Genomic DNA, 20,589 nt, shown 5'->3' with positions numbered 1-20,589 from the left:
TAGCAAGTAAAGCATGTTATAGACATGCACTGAGCAATACTAGCTGGCTAGTTAGAAATGAATTGAATTTCCCCTTGAGGATCAATAAAGTATCTATCTATCTATCTAAATTATCCTGACTGTCATCAGTGCACCAAAACGAACTTTTTTGTTAATGTTTTGCCTAGCGAACCGAACCGAAGCTCATGGCAGGCTAACAAGAGATCCACATCCACATGAAGTTAACGTTAGCCTACCACTAGCGTTATGTAAACCACACAATAACAATAATGTTTCTGATAGGCCTATTTGACAGAGTAAGCATATTAGCAGGGAGGTTTTATTTTAAATTGTATAATTTTCAAAAAAGTATAATTATTGCAAGTTGTAGACGACTACTTTTTGTATTGGTGTTATACAAGATGTTTGTGAAATTTGCTCAGTAAAAGTTCTGTATTTTGACTGCAATTGTCTTTGCATTCTGATTAGATTCTTAATTAGAATCATGAGTGGCTCTTTGTAAACAGCATCATTTTCTGGGGCCATGCAAAACTGCATTAGGCTACCAGTGTGGAGTTATTCTACATCAAGACAGTAAAATAGACCATCCTTAGTCAATGTACTGCAGCAATTCCTCTCTCAACCTGTAGAAAATGCTGTGAACGTCTGATTATGCATGGGAAAAAAATACCGTCATATACCGTGAAACCGTAAGAATTTTGAAAAATACCGTGATATACATTTTTGGTCATACCGCCCAGCATTACAAGATACCATAGTTCACATATAGCTTGATATCTTTATTATATATATTAAAAAAAACATACATTAATTGTGGTTATTTGGATGACAGATGCTGATAACAGTCTCACGGTTGCTTCTCCACTACGTAACATCTATGAAACTCCCGCCCTGCGTCCTGATTGGCTGAACCATAAAGTCGGTTGCAGAAATCACTCTCAATGGAAGAGGTCCCAGATGGATGTGAGTTAGGCGGAGCTAAGCGGAACGAAATTCATCTGGCGAGGGTCAGGTTAATAACATATAGCCTAAGATCTCTGATTAATATCATACTGTATAATTACTGGTACACACATTCTATAGTTTCTTGCAGAACAACACACCTATCCTTTGGTAGTCCATGTACATAATGGTGGTCAGAAACTGGGAAAAGGTGAGACTTTGAAGCAGACTTTTCAATGCATTTACACTGTAGGCCTGTGATATAGGTTTTCACATTTTTTCAGTTGATGTGAAAGTTGAAAATGGGTCTGTGATATAAGTTATTTTCACATTTTCCTTGAATTTTCTGCTTAAATGTTTTTTATGTTTACCTTTAGTTCTTGTATTTCATTGGAGTCTATTCTCATCTGTGCTCTGATTAGATTCTCTTCACTTCTATGGCCACAGGGCAAAGAGGTAGGCTACCGTATCCGGTTTATGCTTTTAGAAGAAAACAAGAGAAGTCAGGCGACTGCAGACCCTTGCCCTGTGACGCAAGTCTAACCAAAGTAAACTGAATTTCAGCATCTGCATTCTGGATCAGGTGAGATTCTGGATCATGTAGGAGAACTAAGATATGGTGGCCCACTAGGGGGCTTTGTAAAAAAAAGTCCAGACCAGTACAGACAGACAGACAGAGAGAGAGGCAGACAAAAAGGTGATCACATAAATCATTATTTTGTTTCAGGCCCTTTAATACTCTTAGACAAAGAAACTGTACAAATTCACTGTTTTTAGAACAAAAAAAAATCATTAAGTGAACAGAACATAATTATGCAAACATATGCATATCCTTCGTTTTAGACACACACACACACAAAGCATGGACACATAAACAAACACACAGAAATACATTTCCATTAAGGAGACAGTGTTGAATTGACTTCATCGGATGTACTTCTGTTTCCCTTATGCAAAATTGTGCAGAGATGGCAATGTGATAGAAACATGGTAAAGACGGAGGGTATAGAAGCAGTACTATACCAGGGCACGGTTTTGTTCATTTTCCCTTTTTGGTAACACATCAAGCTGAACACATTTTAACCCCTAGCATTTAATGTACTGCTCTTCTATTTAAAGCAAAAATGGCCTCATAAAATTTCACTGAATTACAAATGATACTCTTTGTCCATCCCGCAAATCAAATTACTCTCAATCTTCTACTGATTTCTGAAATCATACATTTGGTAGAATAAGAAAAACAAATACATAGAAAACGTTTAAAGACAGTGGTGTCCCCAAAACATACAAAAAGGATTACTGTAGTCCACAAAGTGAAAATACAAAACAATTGGGCACTTTTAAGTTGTTTCTAAAAAAGCTGGGCAGTTGTAGGAGGCTCCAGGCAGGGTTTCTGAATTGAGATAAAGTGATGCTTATAAGGTGCACAGAGGCAAATCATAGATCGTTTTCAAATTAGCACTATGCACAGTGCAAGAAGTAAATGCCATCTGAAATAATGAGAATGGGTATTTCCACCAAATTAAACACATGTTGAATTGTGATTAAATTTCCCAGATGGTTATTTCTTTCTGATCCAAATCACAGTCAGGGGCTCTCATGTTTACGTAAACCTGCTGCATGAAAATAAAACTTCAGAACTTAATCCTAACAAAATCTCAGAGGAATTTCTAATTATTGTGGGGTAAATGTGGTAAGAAATATATCAAAAATCATTTTGACCTCTCTCACCTTGGAATGACTAAAGCGCAGAAACTATTCTTGGGCTCCCTGCCCATTTTTCCTATAAAGTGTATTCAACAAGATCATTGCCGTCAACATGAACCACATTCCATGAAAGAGTAAAACCACACAGCAAATCTTGAGCACTCATATCAAGGGCAGACTAGGGCATGTTGTGTAGTCTTCATTACTCAGAAATTTACCAACATCCTATCTCAGAACAACATATAAATTACAAAATGAGACACATGAATTTGTGTGGCAAAAATAAGAGCACTTTTAGTTTCTGGATAATTTTAAGAGATTTTAACCACAATGGTTTCTTCTCCTTTATCACTTGTTTGAGAGCCGTTTAACCCCCGAATCACAAAGGTGGCTTTCCCAACATCCAATATCAGTGACCCAGAATATTCCAAGGCTTCATTTGACATATTTCACAATAGCCACCGATGTATAAGACTTTAATAGCTTTATAAAAGTGGTTTCATGAACGTTTTTTCTATCACTAATGTATTCTTACCTTTTTCTGACTAAAATTAAAGAGAAAATACAAAACAACATTTTAATTTGGCCTACATAATCAATGCGATGAATCAACACCATGCATTGCCAAACAAATAAAAATGAAAGATATATAAGATAGGGTACAGTATACTTCTTCCATTGCATGGAATGTGCTATTCCGACGCCCTAAGAACAATTCACAGCAAAAAAATTAGGAAGGAATAAAACAGCTGACTTTATTTTTGTACTAACCCTTCCTAAAAAAAATAAGTCATTAACTAGAACTCTGTTCAACAGATACAATCGGAATAAAGGCATTAATGTGACCATGACGATGATAATGACATAAAACAACAATAAATAAATAAGAAAAAACAAACATAGGAGGAAATGACAGACCACGTAGGGGGACAAATAAACAAACATGAACAGAGCAGAGTCAATGTCTTGTCATTTCTCTTTTTTTTTCCTTTTTATTTCGTTTGGCTCTGGGTTCCAGGAAGTACAATGAAGGGAGATGGAGAGAGACTGCTCTGATCCACCCCCAGAGAAACATGAGGGTGCACCCACCAAACACCCACCGTGCCCAACCCCTCTGTTTTCTTCCTGGGCCCGTTAAACCCACCACGGCCAACTCCAGCACCATTGCCCCTGGAGGGTTCTGTCCCCGGCCTTGCCCAAACTGGATCTGTAGGTTCAGCCGTTGTACTGCTGCTGGTAGCGGCGGTTGAGCTCGCGGAGCTCCTTCTCCCGGGCCCGGCGCGCCTTGCTGGACTTGGTTGAGCGGCTGGAGCGTGTGGACTGGGCCGACTTGGTGCTGTGGCAGCGCGACGACGCCCTCTTCAGGAGATTCTGTGAGATGGAGCGCTGCAGGTTCTTCATGGAAGACGAGGCGGCCATGCTGACGATCCACGGGTGCTTAAGAGCCTGTCCGGCGGTCAGCCTCTCGCTCGGGTCCACAGTCAGCACACGGTCAATGAAGTCCTTTGCCAGGTTGGACACACTTGGCCAGGGCTGGAGTTGGAATAGCAAAATTAGTAATGCCATTCAAATTCAAATTCAATCTATAGATACATTTGTTTTATCACACACTTGTACACTGAACTACTCACACCACAGATATACAATAAAATATATCACTATAAAGTAAGTATCTAAAAAGTATACACACATAAACATAAAGCTAAAACGTATATGAAACATAAAGCTGAAATGTGAAGGGACAATAAGACTAGATGAGTCAAGAAAAACTATTAGGTTGAGATATTGGTCAAAAGCTACTAGTAGAAGAAATGCATCTACTGCGTCACCACAGAGGCAATACAGAATGTTGTGTGGGTGTTCTGGAATGGTTTCAATGGGCTTCTGTCTGGTTACAGGACACAACAAAAGACATGATCCCACATCACATTAGAGGCTAAAAGAAAACTTATTTTTTCTCAGCCCTACTTGCTCCCCAGTTGAACACAGTAGACACGCTGACAATGCTGTTATGGCATATAACAAACAACCCAAGGGAGAAGGAGGCCCACGGCAAGAGGTCTTGTTCAGTGACTCGCATCCATTTGCTGTGCTTACTTATTCTCTTAGAGGACAAAAATGCTTTGAGAAATAAGCTGTTTCACCACTGAAATGTAATGAGGATCCAACTGCTGCAACCCTGTTCAAAGACGATGCTAGGATCTTACAGTAACAACTCACTGGGTGGCCAGAGGGATTCTGGGAGATGTGCTTTCAGGGGGTAATCTTTTTTTGTGTGGTTTGTCTGGACAGTTGCTTCAGAGCTAAGGGCTACGGTCCAACATCAATACATCTCATTCATCTACAACCAGTTTTTTCCCCCCCTTGAGCGTCATGGTGAGCATGGTGATAGGAAACACTACAACTGCAACAGTCCTCCAACACTGACTCCAGGTTGTGTAACAGATGGGAACAACGCAAATCATTTCTGGCCCTGCTGGTGACTTCCTGCTAACTAATCATGCATGCCTTGGCACGGCACGCTCTGTCCAGTCCGTTGGCCCAAGCCTCTATGCGGGAGGATGGTGGGGGTGTGGCGGCGGAGGACAAAGCCCATTTAGCATCTAAACTGCCCCGCAGGCGCTGTCTGGCCCTCCGGGGGCGTGTGCTCTGGTGTAGAGAACGTCGCGTTCACACAGCCTCTGGGTATTTTTCCTGGCCTAATTCAGAGCAGCAGCCGGACTGAGACGTCTGACTGACTGACTGACTGACTGACTGACTGACAGACAGACAGACAGACAGACAGACAGACAGACTGACTGATTGACTGACTGAGAGACTGACTAACTGACTGACACGCAGGGGCTGCCAGGGACCCTGCTCTTACATCACACACCGCATGCTGGCGGGAAAAGCCAGAGATGAGTAGAGATGATGAAGGGCGAGAACTGAGAAACACAAACAAACACACAGTACATACCCATACATACACACACACACAGTACATACCCTTACACACACGCACACACAGTACATACACATACACACAGACACAGACACAGACACACACACACACACACACACACACACACACAGAGCATACCCGTAAACACACACATACACCAGTCTATTTAAGATAAACATTGTGCACTGAACAAACATGCACTGACCTGAACATATGTGCACAACACACACACACACACACACACATTCAAACACACACACATGCAAACACATACAAATGTCACTCCACTAGCTCCAAACTGAAAGCCTGGACACCATTTTAATCTGTCCAATTATCTGACAGTATGAGAGATGTAGTGGGAAGCCTTGCACACATGTGACTGACAGATAATGTGGCAGTACTGAGCTAATCAGCAGCTGGAGTTTTGGTCTAGTGGTGGCAGTGTTCCTGGAAGATTGGGATGCAGAAATGTGGTCTGACCAAGTGAGACAAGACCCATTGAAGAGCCTGTGCTTTCCTAGTGCAAGCATTGGGACACTTTACACACAGTGACAGAGATCTGTAACAGACACTGTACACATTCATCCTCTACTTGAATCATCATGATCTCTTAAGCTGTTTGACCAACTTTATCTATCAAGCATCAAGACATTTTAATAATCTAACTGAAAGAGGAATTATTAGAAACAAACCTTCCAGAGAAACAAACCTTTCACTTGAAAGATCTTTCCATCAACAACTGTTGGTTTCACTGGCCCTCCGTAATCAACAGGCTATTTTATGCATGTGGACCATGTTTCAAATGCGAGTTCCCACACAAATATATTAAGTGGCTGACCACGTGTCAGTCTAGTCAATGTCAAACACCATATTATTCCCGTTGTGCATCAGGTTTACCATACCGAAACTTAACCGAACCATGACTTCAAAACCGAGGTACACACCAAACTGTGTTTTTTGTGTACCGCTACACCCCTACTTACAACAGCGTAACAACAACGCAGGTTAAGAATCCTCCACCTCTACCACACAAGTGCGCCACAGGTAACACCTGTGTGTGGGCAGGTGGACTCCATTCTTCTTTTCTTAAAGCACTGCGGTGTTAAACGCAGCACCCAACCCCTCTGTAAACAGCAGCATTTCAAGCACCACCAGCTGCTGATTCCTACAAGTCTCCATCAGAGCAGGTCTCAGAGGATAAATCTTCTACACGACCCTGACATACATGACATATATGCACAGCGCACAGTGACATGGCTCATCCCACGCACACTGTAACGTTTGAGAGTGTGATTAGTTGTAGGGCCTGCGACAGTAAATCTACCGTGAGGATATTTATGACCGTCACACATTCAGCATACACCCAGCGGTGAGGTTACGCAGGTCTGTTGCACCAGAGGCTCTGTCACCTACGAGGCAGGTTTATTTACTATAGGGCTGTGAACTCTGCATAACGCTGAAACACACCAGCAAGGATGTCAGGAATGGGTAGTATTTCAGCAACACTTAACACAGGGGCCAAAAGATGACACAGCAAAAAAAAAAATGTCTTTTTCAGGATGGCTCATGGGAACTTTTCCCATGGTATAAAAGTATGTGTGTGTGTGTGTGTGTGTGTGTGGTGGGGTTGACGTATGTGCTATGTGACTTTACTAGCTAAAGGCATGTTATACAACACACTGACTTTTTTGTCTTTGTTCAGAGTAAAATAAGCATGTCATCACTTTCTGGGGGGTTACCATTAGTAAGGCAGTATGCATATGCACTGCTAAGAGGCTGCCACACACTTGAAGAGCTTGAAGTGCTGCCATAAGCTCAACTGCCAAAAAGGCAATGCATGGACTATTTTCAAAAGTGTCACTTTAACCCTAAATGTTAGCTAATAACAATACTGTCTCCTCTCTCTCCTGGGCAGAAAGCCTACTGTTGACTGACCCAAGATGGTGTTGGCCTCAATCACATTGGTAAACTGAGAGAAAATCCACTCAATAGGTTTTTAAGCCAAAACAGATAAAGATTTAAAACACAAGGCAAAAAGGTCTAAGCAGAGCTTTCTCTCAAAGCTGAGGAGAGAAGGGGCTGCTTCACTGTATAATTAGCTAAATCTCTGTGAAATTGCCTGTACAAACATGGTGTAATGAGCACAGTGAGTTAATACCTATCCTTCGCACTTACTTAATGTATCCTTTGTTCTTACTTTGTAATGCACACTCAAAAACAACACAAAACTCTACTTCTGCTGAGTACTACATACAGAGTGTGTAGCACAATGTGTACACTAGAACAGTCTGTTCAAGAGAACTGCAACAGATATTCACTGCAAAGGCATGGGACACCCTAAAATACATTTCTTTGGAATCACTGGGTATACAAGTAGGGAGGAACAATATTCCTGGTGGTCGAATTAAAAAAGATGTTTGTAGCATTCCAGCCCTGGAATCTGGATGTCTGAGTGCATTCCAGCTCAGACAATATTCCCAACAAATCGGGAGTAAAGGATTTCCATAAACATAATTTGACATAATTACAGCTTACTACATTCGTGACCTGTTAAAACAAACTCAACTAGGACACTAATGATGATAAATGTTGATTATTGCATGATGCATGACATTTGCATGGAACAGAAAAGTAGTTGAGTATCTTACATGTAGGCCAATACAATCTAATCTGTAAGTGCAGTCCAGCATCATGACAGTGTTCACATATTTTGAATATATTGCAGTGTGATGATACTCCACACTACAAAGACTTTCAGATTCTCTGTTATCACATTATTATACTACAAGTGTGTTAATGTGTACTGTAAACAAAGCTCATACATTATCAAGATATGCTAGTTGCTGTGTATTTTCATGCAAATAGACACAACCAATGAGAGCCTCATAACTTGGGAGTGTTCTTCAGATCACGTCCACACAAAACCTCCCAAAAAACTGCTCATCTACAGAGAAAATATTACTAAAATATTTACAGTTGTGGGATCATCTGTACAACTTTCAATGATTTAGCTAGTAATTTATGAGGAACTGGATGCCACTACTCAGAATCTCTATAAACATCTGAACAAGAAGATTACAAGGATTACAGACTGGATGACTCACTGACAAGTAGTGTATAAGTAGGCGGACATGAAGAATCTCACACCAGTTTACGCTAATGCAAGGAGGACACAGGCAAAGATGACTGCCCATTAAGCAGGGCCATCCATGATGCACCATAGTTATAATTATTGGAATTGCCATTTCCATTTTGATCACAAATTGTAATTGGATTTAATAAAATTGATTCGATTTTTCAGCCTTAATTGGTATAATCTAACATTTGAGGATAGTCAGGATGAAGTTTTATGATATTTGAGTTTGCACAGCACACATGGCTGTTATGTATGCTGATGTGACTTGTGGAAAAGAAAGGAGAGTATTAAATGGTACTATTTCCATCCAGCCATTAATATAATTACCACCAAGATACCATAAAATATCATGATATTTTAAGTCTATATTGCCCACCCCTCCCATTAGGAGACCCTTACCTCTCCAGTGTAGCTGTATTTGCCCTTGAGGATCTGTCGGTAGAGACGCATGCGGTTCTCATCCTCAAAGGGCATGGTGCCGCTGAGCAGGATGTAGGAGATGACCCCAAGAGCCCACATGTCCACCGCATTGGTGTACGGCTTGCGCACCAGGATCTCGGGAGCGATGTACTCGGGCGTGCCACACGTGGTCTTCATCAGACAGTCGTCGCCCTTCTTGCGCGTGCTGGCCAGGCCGAAGTCGGTGATCATGATCTTGGAGTCGGCGCCCGGGTGGTAGTAGAGCAGGTTCTCAGGCTTGAGGTCGCGGTGGGTGATGCCAAGCATGTGCAGGTACTTGACGCCGTCCAGCACCATCTGCAGGACCCGCGTGGCGTCGCGCTCGGTGAAGGACCCGCGGGCGATGATGCGGTCGAAGAGCTCGCCGCCCGTCGCCAGCTCCATGACCATGTAGACGCGCTCGGTCGTCTCAAACACCTCCATCAGCTGGATGATGTTGGTGTGGCGCACGCGCCTCAGCACGTTCAGCTCCGACTCGCACACCTCGCGGCCCTCGCGGTAGCGGGTCTCGATCATCTTGATGGCGTACGGCTGCCGCGTGCTCTTGTGCTCCACGCGCACCACCCGGCTGAAACTGCCCCGCCCGATCAGCGCCTTGATCTCGTACTTTGCCGTGACCCGTGGGTCGAACTTGGCGCGGTAGCGCGCCACCTTGTTCCTCCGGGGGTCAGTCGAGTCAGAAGGTGCGCCTGCCACTGCTTGGGCGGCAGGCGGAGGTGACTGGCCGGTCTTCGGGATGGCGGCGGCAGTGGTGGCAGCAGCTGCAGCCTGCCCCTTAGCGTGAGGAGAAGAGGAGCCCCCCGTCTTCTCCGTCGAGCCATCTCCCCGGATGAAGTTCTTGTAGACATCGGTATGGTGCGGCTCCACTTTCTTGACCAGATCGAGCTGGACGTCGGCAGGGGCCTCAGGGAGGACCTTGCTCGTCCGGCACCCCATCACGTCACGATCCAGCTCCCCTGGTGCCAGCAGGACATCCTCATCACCCGGGCAACATCCAGTCTCGGCCCAATAACAGCCTACACCACCCAGTAGGGATGACCCCTTGAACAGGCTTCACACAGACCTCACCCCACAAAGGACCAGCAGATTTGTCCACCACAGATTCACTACAGTTTTTGTTCTTATCAATCTATGAAGAATCCTAAAACAAAAAGAAATATATATTAACATCTTGATGAAATGACAAGGGTTAATGACAAAAAAGAATCCAGAGAGTAGGCTACTTAGCAATGTAATCACCAATGACAGATTCCAGATCAGAAATAATGTTAGGTTAGACTCTGGATTTGGGTTCCCATATGATCTAGTAATCTACTCATTATTATAATACAAAGCTGTACTCTTCGTATTTGTCTATGCCATATATTTAAGCATGTTAGGCTGGATTTGCTTATAAACTATTACACCATGTTTCCAAAAAAAGTTTTCCAACTTTTCTTCTCTGCAATAACCACAAGTAGGCTAAATATACAAAGATGATATAAAAAATAACATGGTTTCAAAATGTCTAACAACTGAGAGATTGGGAATGATAGGCCTAATCGATGCCCACCCTGACTTCTAATAGCCTACATGACTGTAAACCTCAGCACAATGTGTGTTCACTTCAAAACGTAAACTTAAAAGACTACAAGTAGCCTAAACTATCTCTACACTAGATCTTAAATGAGCAACATCAGCAAATGCTATATGGGCAATGGCAGTCTTTATAAAAGATAACAGCCTAGGCTACCTCTGTAACAGGCTACAAGAAAACGAGACAATGCACTGGCGATTCCATAAGCCGATACATAGAAAGCTGTGCAGTTGACCTGATACGTGACCAACTATCCACAACCACAGCAGTACCAACAGTGGGCTCCATTTCAGATCGTGCCTTGATTATGCCTTGTAGCCTATACAGACTACCTGCATAACTGTTACTACAAACTGTTTGTATCATAACAGACAACAACATCACAATTTTGCCACAGTGGCTCATAGGATCCAACTGTGAGGTTTATAACATTATAACAATAGTATAACATGGAATATTATCAGTAACAGTGTAACAAGTAGAGAATGTAACGGCGCAGCAGCATTAGCTACATAAATAACTTAGATAGCTACCCTCACTGCTCGTCGGTCGGCCTCTTCCAGGATTTCTAGCGTCAAGGGTTGCTTTAGCCTACCAGAAAAGTTTTTTTTTACATACATCCAAAATCCCTACCCGTTTACAAACAAACAAGATAAAGCTTTTAAACAAACCAGCCGGATGGAATGTCTTAACAGGTTCTTTAAAATAACAATATGATTATTTCAGTGTTGCCATGTTGATTATCGTTTTGATAGCAAGCAAAGCATGTTTAACACTACCATTCGTCCAAAAACTACCAAAAATCCTCGACTACTGGTTTAAGTATTACTTTAAATCTCACCTTCGCTTTTAATTACACACGATAGAGGAGTAACGGGGCAGGATTCCACCAGTTGCCAACGCCAACCTCCTCACCCCACTCTCAGCTGTTCTCTCCATTTTTTGGGTTCGGGTTTTTCAAACTTTATTCCAGTTGTTCTAGATCACTTCATCGACTATCTCGCCTGATTGTATTCACTAACATCTTCAATGACCGACGTGAAAATCGTTTAACAATTCTTCAGCGAGTATGTAAACATAGCGATAACTAAACATAGTTTGGATTTTCTAGCGTTAGCTTCGAAACGGTGTTTTTGAGTGGGACCACCTTTTTTCCTGCACAGCTTTCTTTGGGGGCTGTGAGATGGATCGGCTTGCAGGGCGGCGGACATAGCCCCCACATCGTGCATGACGTTTCTTACGCCGTCTTGCAAGGCGATCCATTCTAATGTCCACCAATCCACACGAGGAGGCTGTGAGCTCATTTCCTGGAGACAGGGCGACATCTTCAACAACTATGTCTATGCTCCTGAAACGGATTTCTTGTCGTTCTTCATAAGATCTAGCCTATGCTGAGGTGCGTTAAAATGTGGAAACTCAAGTTTGGTGAAAGTGTAACCAGTCAGGCCCTATATGGTCAAGAGAAAACGGCATTTTCTGATCAAACTAAAGGTTACTGGAAACGAAAGGACTGCTGTTTGTAGCCTATTTTAACTATTTTCAAGTCCCTTTTACTCATTATTTTGTCATTTAATTAACCTCAGCAGGGCTGACCCTATAAATTTGGGCAGAACGTCTCGGACATCTCGTGATTACTTAAATGTCATCAGCACAGCAGCTACCACAGATTTGACATCTTGGCATCATTAAGAGGCAAATTTGAGTGAATCCAACGTTTGCTTGATGGCCTACTGACAAGACATTGCTGAAAGTCAGGCAGTATGCTACTGTAACCTATTGTATTCCTTAAGCTAGAAATGTGTGTGTGTGCCTATATGTTGAAATGAGATAGCTGCTCAGAGTCCTGTCAAAGGTGCAGGGCATTTCATGTTTTAAATGACACCAGTCATCAGATGTTGGCTACCAAATTAAGAGAAATCAGATATCTTTTCAAGTCAAGTCAAGTCAAGTCGGCTTTTATAGTCAATTTCTTTACATGCACTGGTCATACAAAGAATTGAAATTTCGTTTCTTACTTTCCCATGCAGACATAGACATACTTTAAATACAGACATAGACATACTATAGACATAGCCATAGACAATAAACATTAAATTAAAGTGCAAGACTGAAATATAGAACATGTATGTATCAAAATAGAAATGTAGGACATATATATATAAAAAAAAATGGTAGTTGTGATGTATATTTATATAGTCTTAACAGTAACATGAAGTTTAAACTTGTGCTTGTGTGACCTGTATATTTACATTGATATGCAGTATGCAGTAATTTCAAGTATATCAGGCTTGATGTGAAGCAGCAACACGTTAGGCTCTTGCCAGTCACAGTGCAGTTCCACAGGGCGGTGTTGGGGGGGGGGGTTAGGGTAGACAGGATCCTAGTTTCCCTAGGTTCCTGGCTGGCTGGTGGGTGGGGGGCTGTCAGTGATGGGAGAGTGGGTAGAGTGTTCAGCATCCTGATTGCTTGGTGGATGAAGCTACTTGCCAGTCTGGTGGTGCGGGAGCGGAGGCTCCTGTACCGCTTTCCAGAGGGCAGGAGGCTGAACAGTTCGTGTGCAGGGTGGGTTGTATCCTTGACAATCATTAGTGCTTTGCGGGTGAGGCGGGTGGTGTAAATGTCCTGCAGGGAGGGGAGTGGTGCTCCAATTTTTATCATGGACAATATTGCTGGAAAAAAAGGAACAAGTGTGAAGATTATGTCCAAGTAATTTCATGAACCTCTAGATGGCAGTACTGTTCAGGCAGAGGTGCTGGAAAGTTGTATCCTCTGCACATGAAAACAGCCTTTTTCTCCCATCTCTCTGTATATAGGAGCAGAGGGTTTGAACTGGACTCTCCCTCTTATTGTGTCTCTGATGGATGTTCAGCTTCCTCTAGGCTATAATGATCTACAAGACAAATAAATAATATCTCATTGATGGATTACACACTCTCTTATGGTCCTGGTCTCTCACACATCTCTCTCTATTTCTGATGCTCTCGCTCCCCATCCCATCCCTTCCTCCACCCCCCCCCCCCCCATCTCTGCTCCCTAACTCTCTCTTCCCTCTCTACTTCGCTGTCCCTCCCTCCCCCCCGTCTCCCCAAAAAGGTCAATACCATCTGTTAAATCCAAATTTGCTGACTGCTGTGCATTATTTAGCAGGATGAAGATCGAGACAGCTCTATTAAAAGCAGCACTGACTCTTCCTGCGCTCTCTCAATTATATTCATGATAATCATTCTTACAGGCGGGGATGTGTCTGGGCAGAGACGGCACAGCGAGAGGATTGGGCCCCGTGTCAAGGGAGATCTTCAGGGGGCCATAGCTGCTCTAATATATGGCAGTCGGGTATTGTAACTCATCAATACTTCAGTGTTAAAGGTTTGATGGGCTTTTACACGGAAGGAGTTTGAAGGCAGTGACATTATACTGTGTCGCCTCTTTCAGACTCATACTTTCATTCACATACTTTCTCTCTCTCTCTCTCTCTCTCTCTCTCTCTCCTTCTATCTCTGTCCCTGCAGCTCAGTTCAGAGCATTGGGCTGCTGGGACAGAGGGAGACTGCGAGCTGAGCAGGTACGGCATGGTGTCAGGCACACTACATTATCCTCTGTCACATCACTTTATAATCGAAGTGCTTTTATGCCCAGTGCTATTTTCTGCTCCATGCTCCTGTTTCACGTCCTCTCATGTAGCTCGGGGTCCTTGTCTGGCCTGGCAGGACCGGGTGGGGTCGAGGAATACCAGTGTGGCAGTGTGTGTTGCCTTAAGGCATTTTCATGCATCTGCAAAGTTTGTTGTGATATATTTTTTCAGCATTGTGCACTACATTGTACAGCAGTAAGCCTAAAGCACAATTGATTGTGGAGGTTAAGAAGCAGTCACAGAATTACGTGTGTCATGATAACAAACAATAGAAGACTTTGAGAGGAAATGCCTGATTAGGGTTTGTGAGAGCCCCTCCACTAGATTTTAGTGAGGTACTGTACATGTGATCGTGGATGTGGTTCAGTGGTTATGCTTTAATCTAGGGGAAGACATTGTTGAAGACTCGATTGTGATTTGTTTTCCTCTTACTCAGTTAGCACTTCACCCAAAAAACAAAACAATCATTGAGGAAAATACTTCAGCTCTGATTTTAGCCTAACACGCAGGTCTGAGAAACGTGTTGTGCGCAGCACAATTAATGCAGTATATGCTTTCAAGCTCACATAATAGATGCATATATGGGCATAATATATCATACTAATGAAATGCATAATGCTCAAAAAATCAAGACAATTATGTAAATCATCTGAGACCATGTTAAGTTCACAATAATATTTATATAACAATGAATCCAGTAGGATTGTCACAATCTGGCCATAGAACACCGGGAAGTGTGCTGTATTTTCACCAATCAAGTATCATGCTTTACATTCACATGTCCACATTTCATTATATGCACATCAGAAAAAAGCCAGTTTGATGTGAAAACTCCATTATTCACATAGGACACTACATCCATTCAAGCCCAGACTTCATGACATTACAAGGGTATTTTTAGACTGGAGCGAGCTTCCAAAGAGAGTGCTTGTCTCAGCCAATTAATATATATATGTGCCATCATTAAAAATGAAAAGAGATATTACTGAATGGTCCGAGTCATTCTCCGGCTGAAAAATTAACCATAGGATACCAACTCTCTTTATACGCCACCTAATTGGAGCACCTGCAATGCACTTATGAATCCATTTGCCTGCAATAGGAGAAACTGAGGAAATGTTTATTAGCCAATGAAAAATTCACTTTGGCAATATGAGACACCTTAGTCATGTCATCATTATCTGCAGTCCCCCTGTCTGTGCACCTCAATCCCGTTTCCGGCTCCTCTTCAGTCTGTGGCTGCGCCACCTTTTCCTCATTCCGATGGATTATTCATCACTGTTTCTGTGAGCGTGGAGCAATTGCAGGACCATTGCTGCCTGCTATGATTTCCACAGGGACACTTTCAGGGGCCATTCTGTGCTCTGCCGGGAATTAGAATATGTGGAGAGAAATTAATCACACTGTTATACACACACAAACACAAACACGCATGCACACACACACACACACACACACACACACACACATATACATACATACACACACGCACACAAACACACACAAATAAATAGAGAGATGTGAGAGCACTGTCATACACACTCACACACAGGCACAAACCAAGAAACAACACACTTACTCAAATGAAACCATGAAAAAATAACACACACACACACATTGTCACTCTCACAAATACACACAGATTCACAGGGTTCAATTCCCCATCTTTCCCCATTGGTTCGTCAGGACATATGGAAGCGACACAAGGCCTCATGGGCTCCAGCTGATTGGTATTTTATGAGATCCATAAAAGCTTGGTGTTATTAATCCCTGCCTGCCCGTCTGCTCTGTGCATCCTGTACTCGGGGACACATATATGGGGCCACACTAATCCATTACCAGCCTGTGAGCACTGTCAGGGTGGGAGGGATGGCCTGAAACGAAAACTGGAGGGCCCCACGGACCCTGGACTAATCTTTATTTCACCACTCGTTCGGTGTTTTAGATCTTTTTGAGCTTGTGTGTTAGGCATGTCACTGACCTAATGATAGATCTATAAATGAAAGATCATACCGTTTTCACTTATCTACACACAAAGCTAAACTTGATAATGATAAATGTGTTAGGTGTGTGACAACATGGAGTAATACAGTATGTTGCTTTGATCTCTTTAAATGTTATTATTGTAATTGGGTAATATAGCAGATTGTTTTTTTTTATTAATTATTTGACATTAATAATAACATTACTGTATAAAAAAGAGAAACAGTAAATTACAAATTAAAACATCATGACAATAACTTAAAAAAAGCCTTCACACCTATGCATACTTTCACACACACAGTGCACATACGCATCCTATAAGGGGCATAGGGTGTGAGTACATTTCCCTGCTGCTGGGTCTCTGTGTAGGCTAGTTGTGTGGATGCGGCAGTGTGTTGGCCATCCCATGGGACTGCAGAAGGCTACGGGGTTAGGAATTATTGATCACAGATAGAGTGAGACCCAGCGTATGGACCAGAAGCAGAGAAAATGTCACTGGCTGAACCCACTGCAATCAAGAAGCAGACAAAGGACACAACACACAGGGGGTGGGGGGTGGGGTTGGGGTAGGGGGATTGAAGCTGTAGAGCGGCATCAGAGATGGCAAATTCATCTTCATTTCCACGTGAACTTCACTAAGGTGAAGGGGGAGAATGCATTACTATTACCTACTATAACAATATCACCTTAGCTTTATTGCTAAAAAGGTTAAATGAATGATAGACAATGTGAATGGAGACATTTTGAAATAATTTTCAAATCAATTCAGCAGAGTTGGAGGTAAGTAGGTCACTTAAGAGAAAATGTCATTAGGATACAACCGGCTGCTTGAAGGGTGGCGTGTAAGTTCTGAATATAAAATGGTATGTAAAATATGTGCTTCATAAATATACGATGGGATATATGGTGCCTTTATGTGCACATATACCCACACATGCGTGTGCTGTTCTTCCCCCATCACTTTATTTATTTAGGATATCAATACACCACCATGGGTGTCCTGACACTAGTGACAGCTTGACATCCCACTGCTATTTACTGCCTCAATTAACCTTGTGATTCAAGGCTGAGGCTGTACCTTTGGTTAAGAGAAAATGATGATGTGTTATCTTACCAGGAAGTAGCCAGGTAGCCATGCCCAATGCCAATTATTGTAAGGAACAGTCACTGCAAGAGCCCCAGGAACAGCTACGAGTGCCTCTCTTTTCCTGTGACTTTACAATATGCAATATGCTTCCAATTTAGGCTGTCATGTATTTACCTTTACAATCATTCAAGTTATCTTCAATCAATCACCTCATTTATAGTCCCTTTAATTTACTGCACATTTTTAGCGCATGCATAACATTGTTATTTACCCTGTATTGTTTTTATCATCTGTTTGCATATTGCATTCCTCCTGGAGACAGAGTGAGTCTCATCTACATTTTGTAGTATAATGGCTGGCTTTATGGGCCTTTCGCAATGAGAAAGGAAATGCAGAAAATAAACTAGACCCCAGCCCCTGGGGCAGAGTTTTAATAAGCGAGTATCTGCTTGTTTTCTCTGGGAGCTGGTCGGAGCAATATCAGGATTTCCTGGGTGATAAATCACCTTTTGTCTTCCTGAATTTAATGAGTGAGCGCAGAGAAGGGATTTCTCCAGGCCTGTATCCATCATGGAGGATCCCTCTCCTAGCAAACAAGCGCGAGATAGTGAGTGTGTGAGAGAGAGAGAGCTCACGCTGTTTAACAATGAAGATACTCCCAGCTGAGACACTTACACAATGAGCTTCCAGCTTAAAGGTGGAGATTCATCAGTGCAGCAAAGTGAATGTGGTTAAAGGAATGTGTCACTCTCTCTGCCCAATGCTGTAGATGTTATCCAAAAGAAAAATGACCAAACATGGACTTGTATGGACTATGGAGTTATTACACACAGTTATTACAATGTCCATGACCATATTTTGGTGAGTCAGGGTTCAGTGATTTTCAATAAAATGGCATTTGTTGGGATTGTATTCCATCTTTATTTATTTATTTAGCCTTGCTACTTTTTAAGACCCATGAATGTATGCTATGCCAAGCCTCTTTTCTGCTGAAAATAGAATTTCACCGAGTGCTCAATCAATCAGGCAATAGCCAATCTCATGAACAACCTAACATGACCTTTTACTCACCGTCCTGGCACACGGCTCGTTAACAGCATGTCACCAGTGGATTGGCTTCACAAATTCCTGGACGTTTCAATCAGTCTAAATCAGCCCGGTGTTCTCTCCTCACTCACCCCTTCAATCCCAAGCTGCGGCAGCGGCAGGCGGCGGCACGTCACCACCACCTGGAAACTGTGTTAGTCTGGCAGTGTGACAGCAAGCTCATGAAAACCTAGCTTCAGCCTCCCTCTCCCCACAAGCCAACAATCTGCCAAAGCAGACCCACACTGAACATCACAGAACTGGTTGGAAAGAGAGAGAGATGAAGGAGAGAACATAAAGGTTGTGGGAGAAACAAAGAAGAGCAAAAAGAGAGAATGATTAAGAAAAAAAGTATTTGCTTGTGTATAAATGTGTTTATGTGTGTGTGGCTGTGTGTGTGTGTGTGTGTGTGTGTGTGTGTGTGTGTGTGTGTGTGTGTGTGTTTCTGTGTGTGTGTGTGTGTGTGTGTGTGTGTGTGTGTGTGTGTGAAAAAGGGGAGAGAGAGAGAGAGAGAAAGAGAGAGAGAGAAGTAGTAGTAAAAGGAGGAGTTAGAGTTAAGTTGTCTCCCTCCCTCTTTATCATCACTAATGCTGGATTAAATTACAATTCTTATAGCTGAGTAAAAAGCTCAGGGCATGAGCGGAGACCGGTGTGTGGATGGGGGTCTAAAGTACACCGATTCCATATGCTTCATATGTGTATTTGCTACCTTTGCTAAAACATGCATTAAACCAGATGTACAGGGAATCACACACAGACACATTAGAACAGACACACACAGAGAAGCTTCGAGTGTCTTTAATCTACTGACTGCTTCAAAATAAGCATTCTGTTTTGTACATAAGGCAAGGCAGTGACAGCAGTCCTGCGCTCCAGTTTCTAACCTACTCCTCTGCCCACATTTCTGAGGAGCCAGCTCTCTACAGTTTTCACAGTTGTGTGTCTGTGGCACGTTGCAAATTTCTGGAAAGCGGATTATTATCCCAGCGCAACGTTCGCTATTGTACACTACCTAAACGCATTACGCCACTGACCAACAGAAACCTGGTCAGAAATCCATGGCGATATGTCTATTATTTTAAGGGCGCATTATCAACAGCGATATTACAAATTACACGATTACAATGAACAACATAATTAGAATAGAGATATTACGAAATACAGTACGCCTTGTTGTGCCATCCGCCCGACGTTTGATAACGAAAACACTCCCAATGTGGGCTGGACAACCCGCTAAATTTAAATAAGCTTTTTGCCAGTGACCATGCGTTTTAGATTGTCATGATAGGGCCCACTGTAGGGTATGCAGGCAGTATAGTGTATAGGTGTACAAGAATCCTGAAATGTTCCACAAATCATACTTACAAAGGTGTAAAAACCAGCTGATTCACAGCTATGGACTTGGTGTAGGAGGTGTTTAGATGTTAGTTTGTGTATGTGTTGTGTGCAATCTGTATGTATGTGTGTGTGTGCATGTGCGAGAAGGTGAATGTGAGTGTGTGAGTGTGTATGTGTGTGTGTGTGTGTGTGTGTGTGTGTGTGTGTGTGTGTGCATGTGCGAGTAGGTGAGTGTGAGTGTGCACTGAGTTGGAATGAGATGTACCAGACAGTAATCTCCATGCTGTTAACTGAAGGTGGGTCTGTGTTTACTCGTGCAGCTGGGAAGCATGAAATATTAATATCAGCTGAAGTGTGGAGGTAGTGGAGTACAGAAATATGCCATCTAATGTACGCACGGTCCTCCCTGTAGCAGCACACTACTACATACGAGTACAATAAACAACACTAGTAGAGACCATGTGCAACCCAGAGTTTCTGGACCGTGTACATTTCCAACCAAAGGTGTGGTCCAAAAGAGAAGAGGTAGCGTGCCAATATTGGAGGAACCACAAGGGTTCTAAGTAGAGGGTCTTACTGCTTCCTCTTCTCTTCTCCATTTTCTCAAAGTTTCTCTATTCAAGCTCTTGTTTTTTTCTAAAAGACTTGCCTGAGCTGCTTTTCCTGAGTAGGGAACGCATCAGGACACATTCCCGTCACA

General features: G+C 42.7%; 1 protein-coding gene across 3 annotated transcripts; it reads right to left on the bottom strand.

Annotated features, from left to right (window-relative positions):
• Window positions 1–1,673: 1,673 nt before the first annotated feature.
• Window positions 1,674–11,992, bottom strand: pskh1 (protein serine kinase H1). 3 transcript variants are annotated; one of them, XM_048258033.1, is made up of 4 exons: window positions 11,606–11,992; window positions 11,298–11,355; window positions 9,129–10,329; window positions 1,674–4,182 (listed from the first exon to the last, which is right to left on the bottom strand). In XM_048258033.1, the coding sequence occupies exons 3-4, from the start codon at window positions 10,122–10,124 to the stop codon at window positions 3,865–3,867; spliced, it is 1,314 nt and encodes a 437-aa protein (XP_048113990.1). In that variant the 5' UTR covers window positions 10,125–10,329; window positions 11,298–11,355; window positions 11,606–11,992; the 3' UTR covers window positions 1,674–3,864. The 3 variants fall into 3 exon arrangements, with proteins under 3 accessions (XP_048113990.1, XP_048113992.1, XP_048113993.1); XM_048258035.1 differs by lacking the exon at window positions 11,298–11,355; XM_048258036.1 differs by lacking the exon at window positions 11,298–11,355 and having other exon boundaries at window positions 11,912–11,991.
• Window positions 11,993–20,589: the final 8,597 nt, after the last annotated feature.

Source organism: Alosa alosa, chromosome 11, assembly GCF_017589495.1.
Source record: "Alosa alosa isolate M-15738 ecotype Scorff River chromosome 11, AALO_Geno_1.1, whole genome shotgun sequence".
Classification (NCBI taxonomy): Eukaryota; Metazoa; Chordata; class Actinopteri; order Clupeiformes; family Clupeidae; genus Alosa; species Alosa alosa.
The sequence above is the reverse complement of the archived record's forward strand: the minus strand, read 5'-3'. Positions and strand labels throughout refer to the sequence as shown.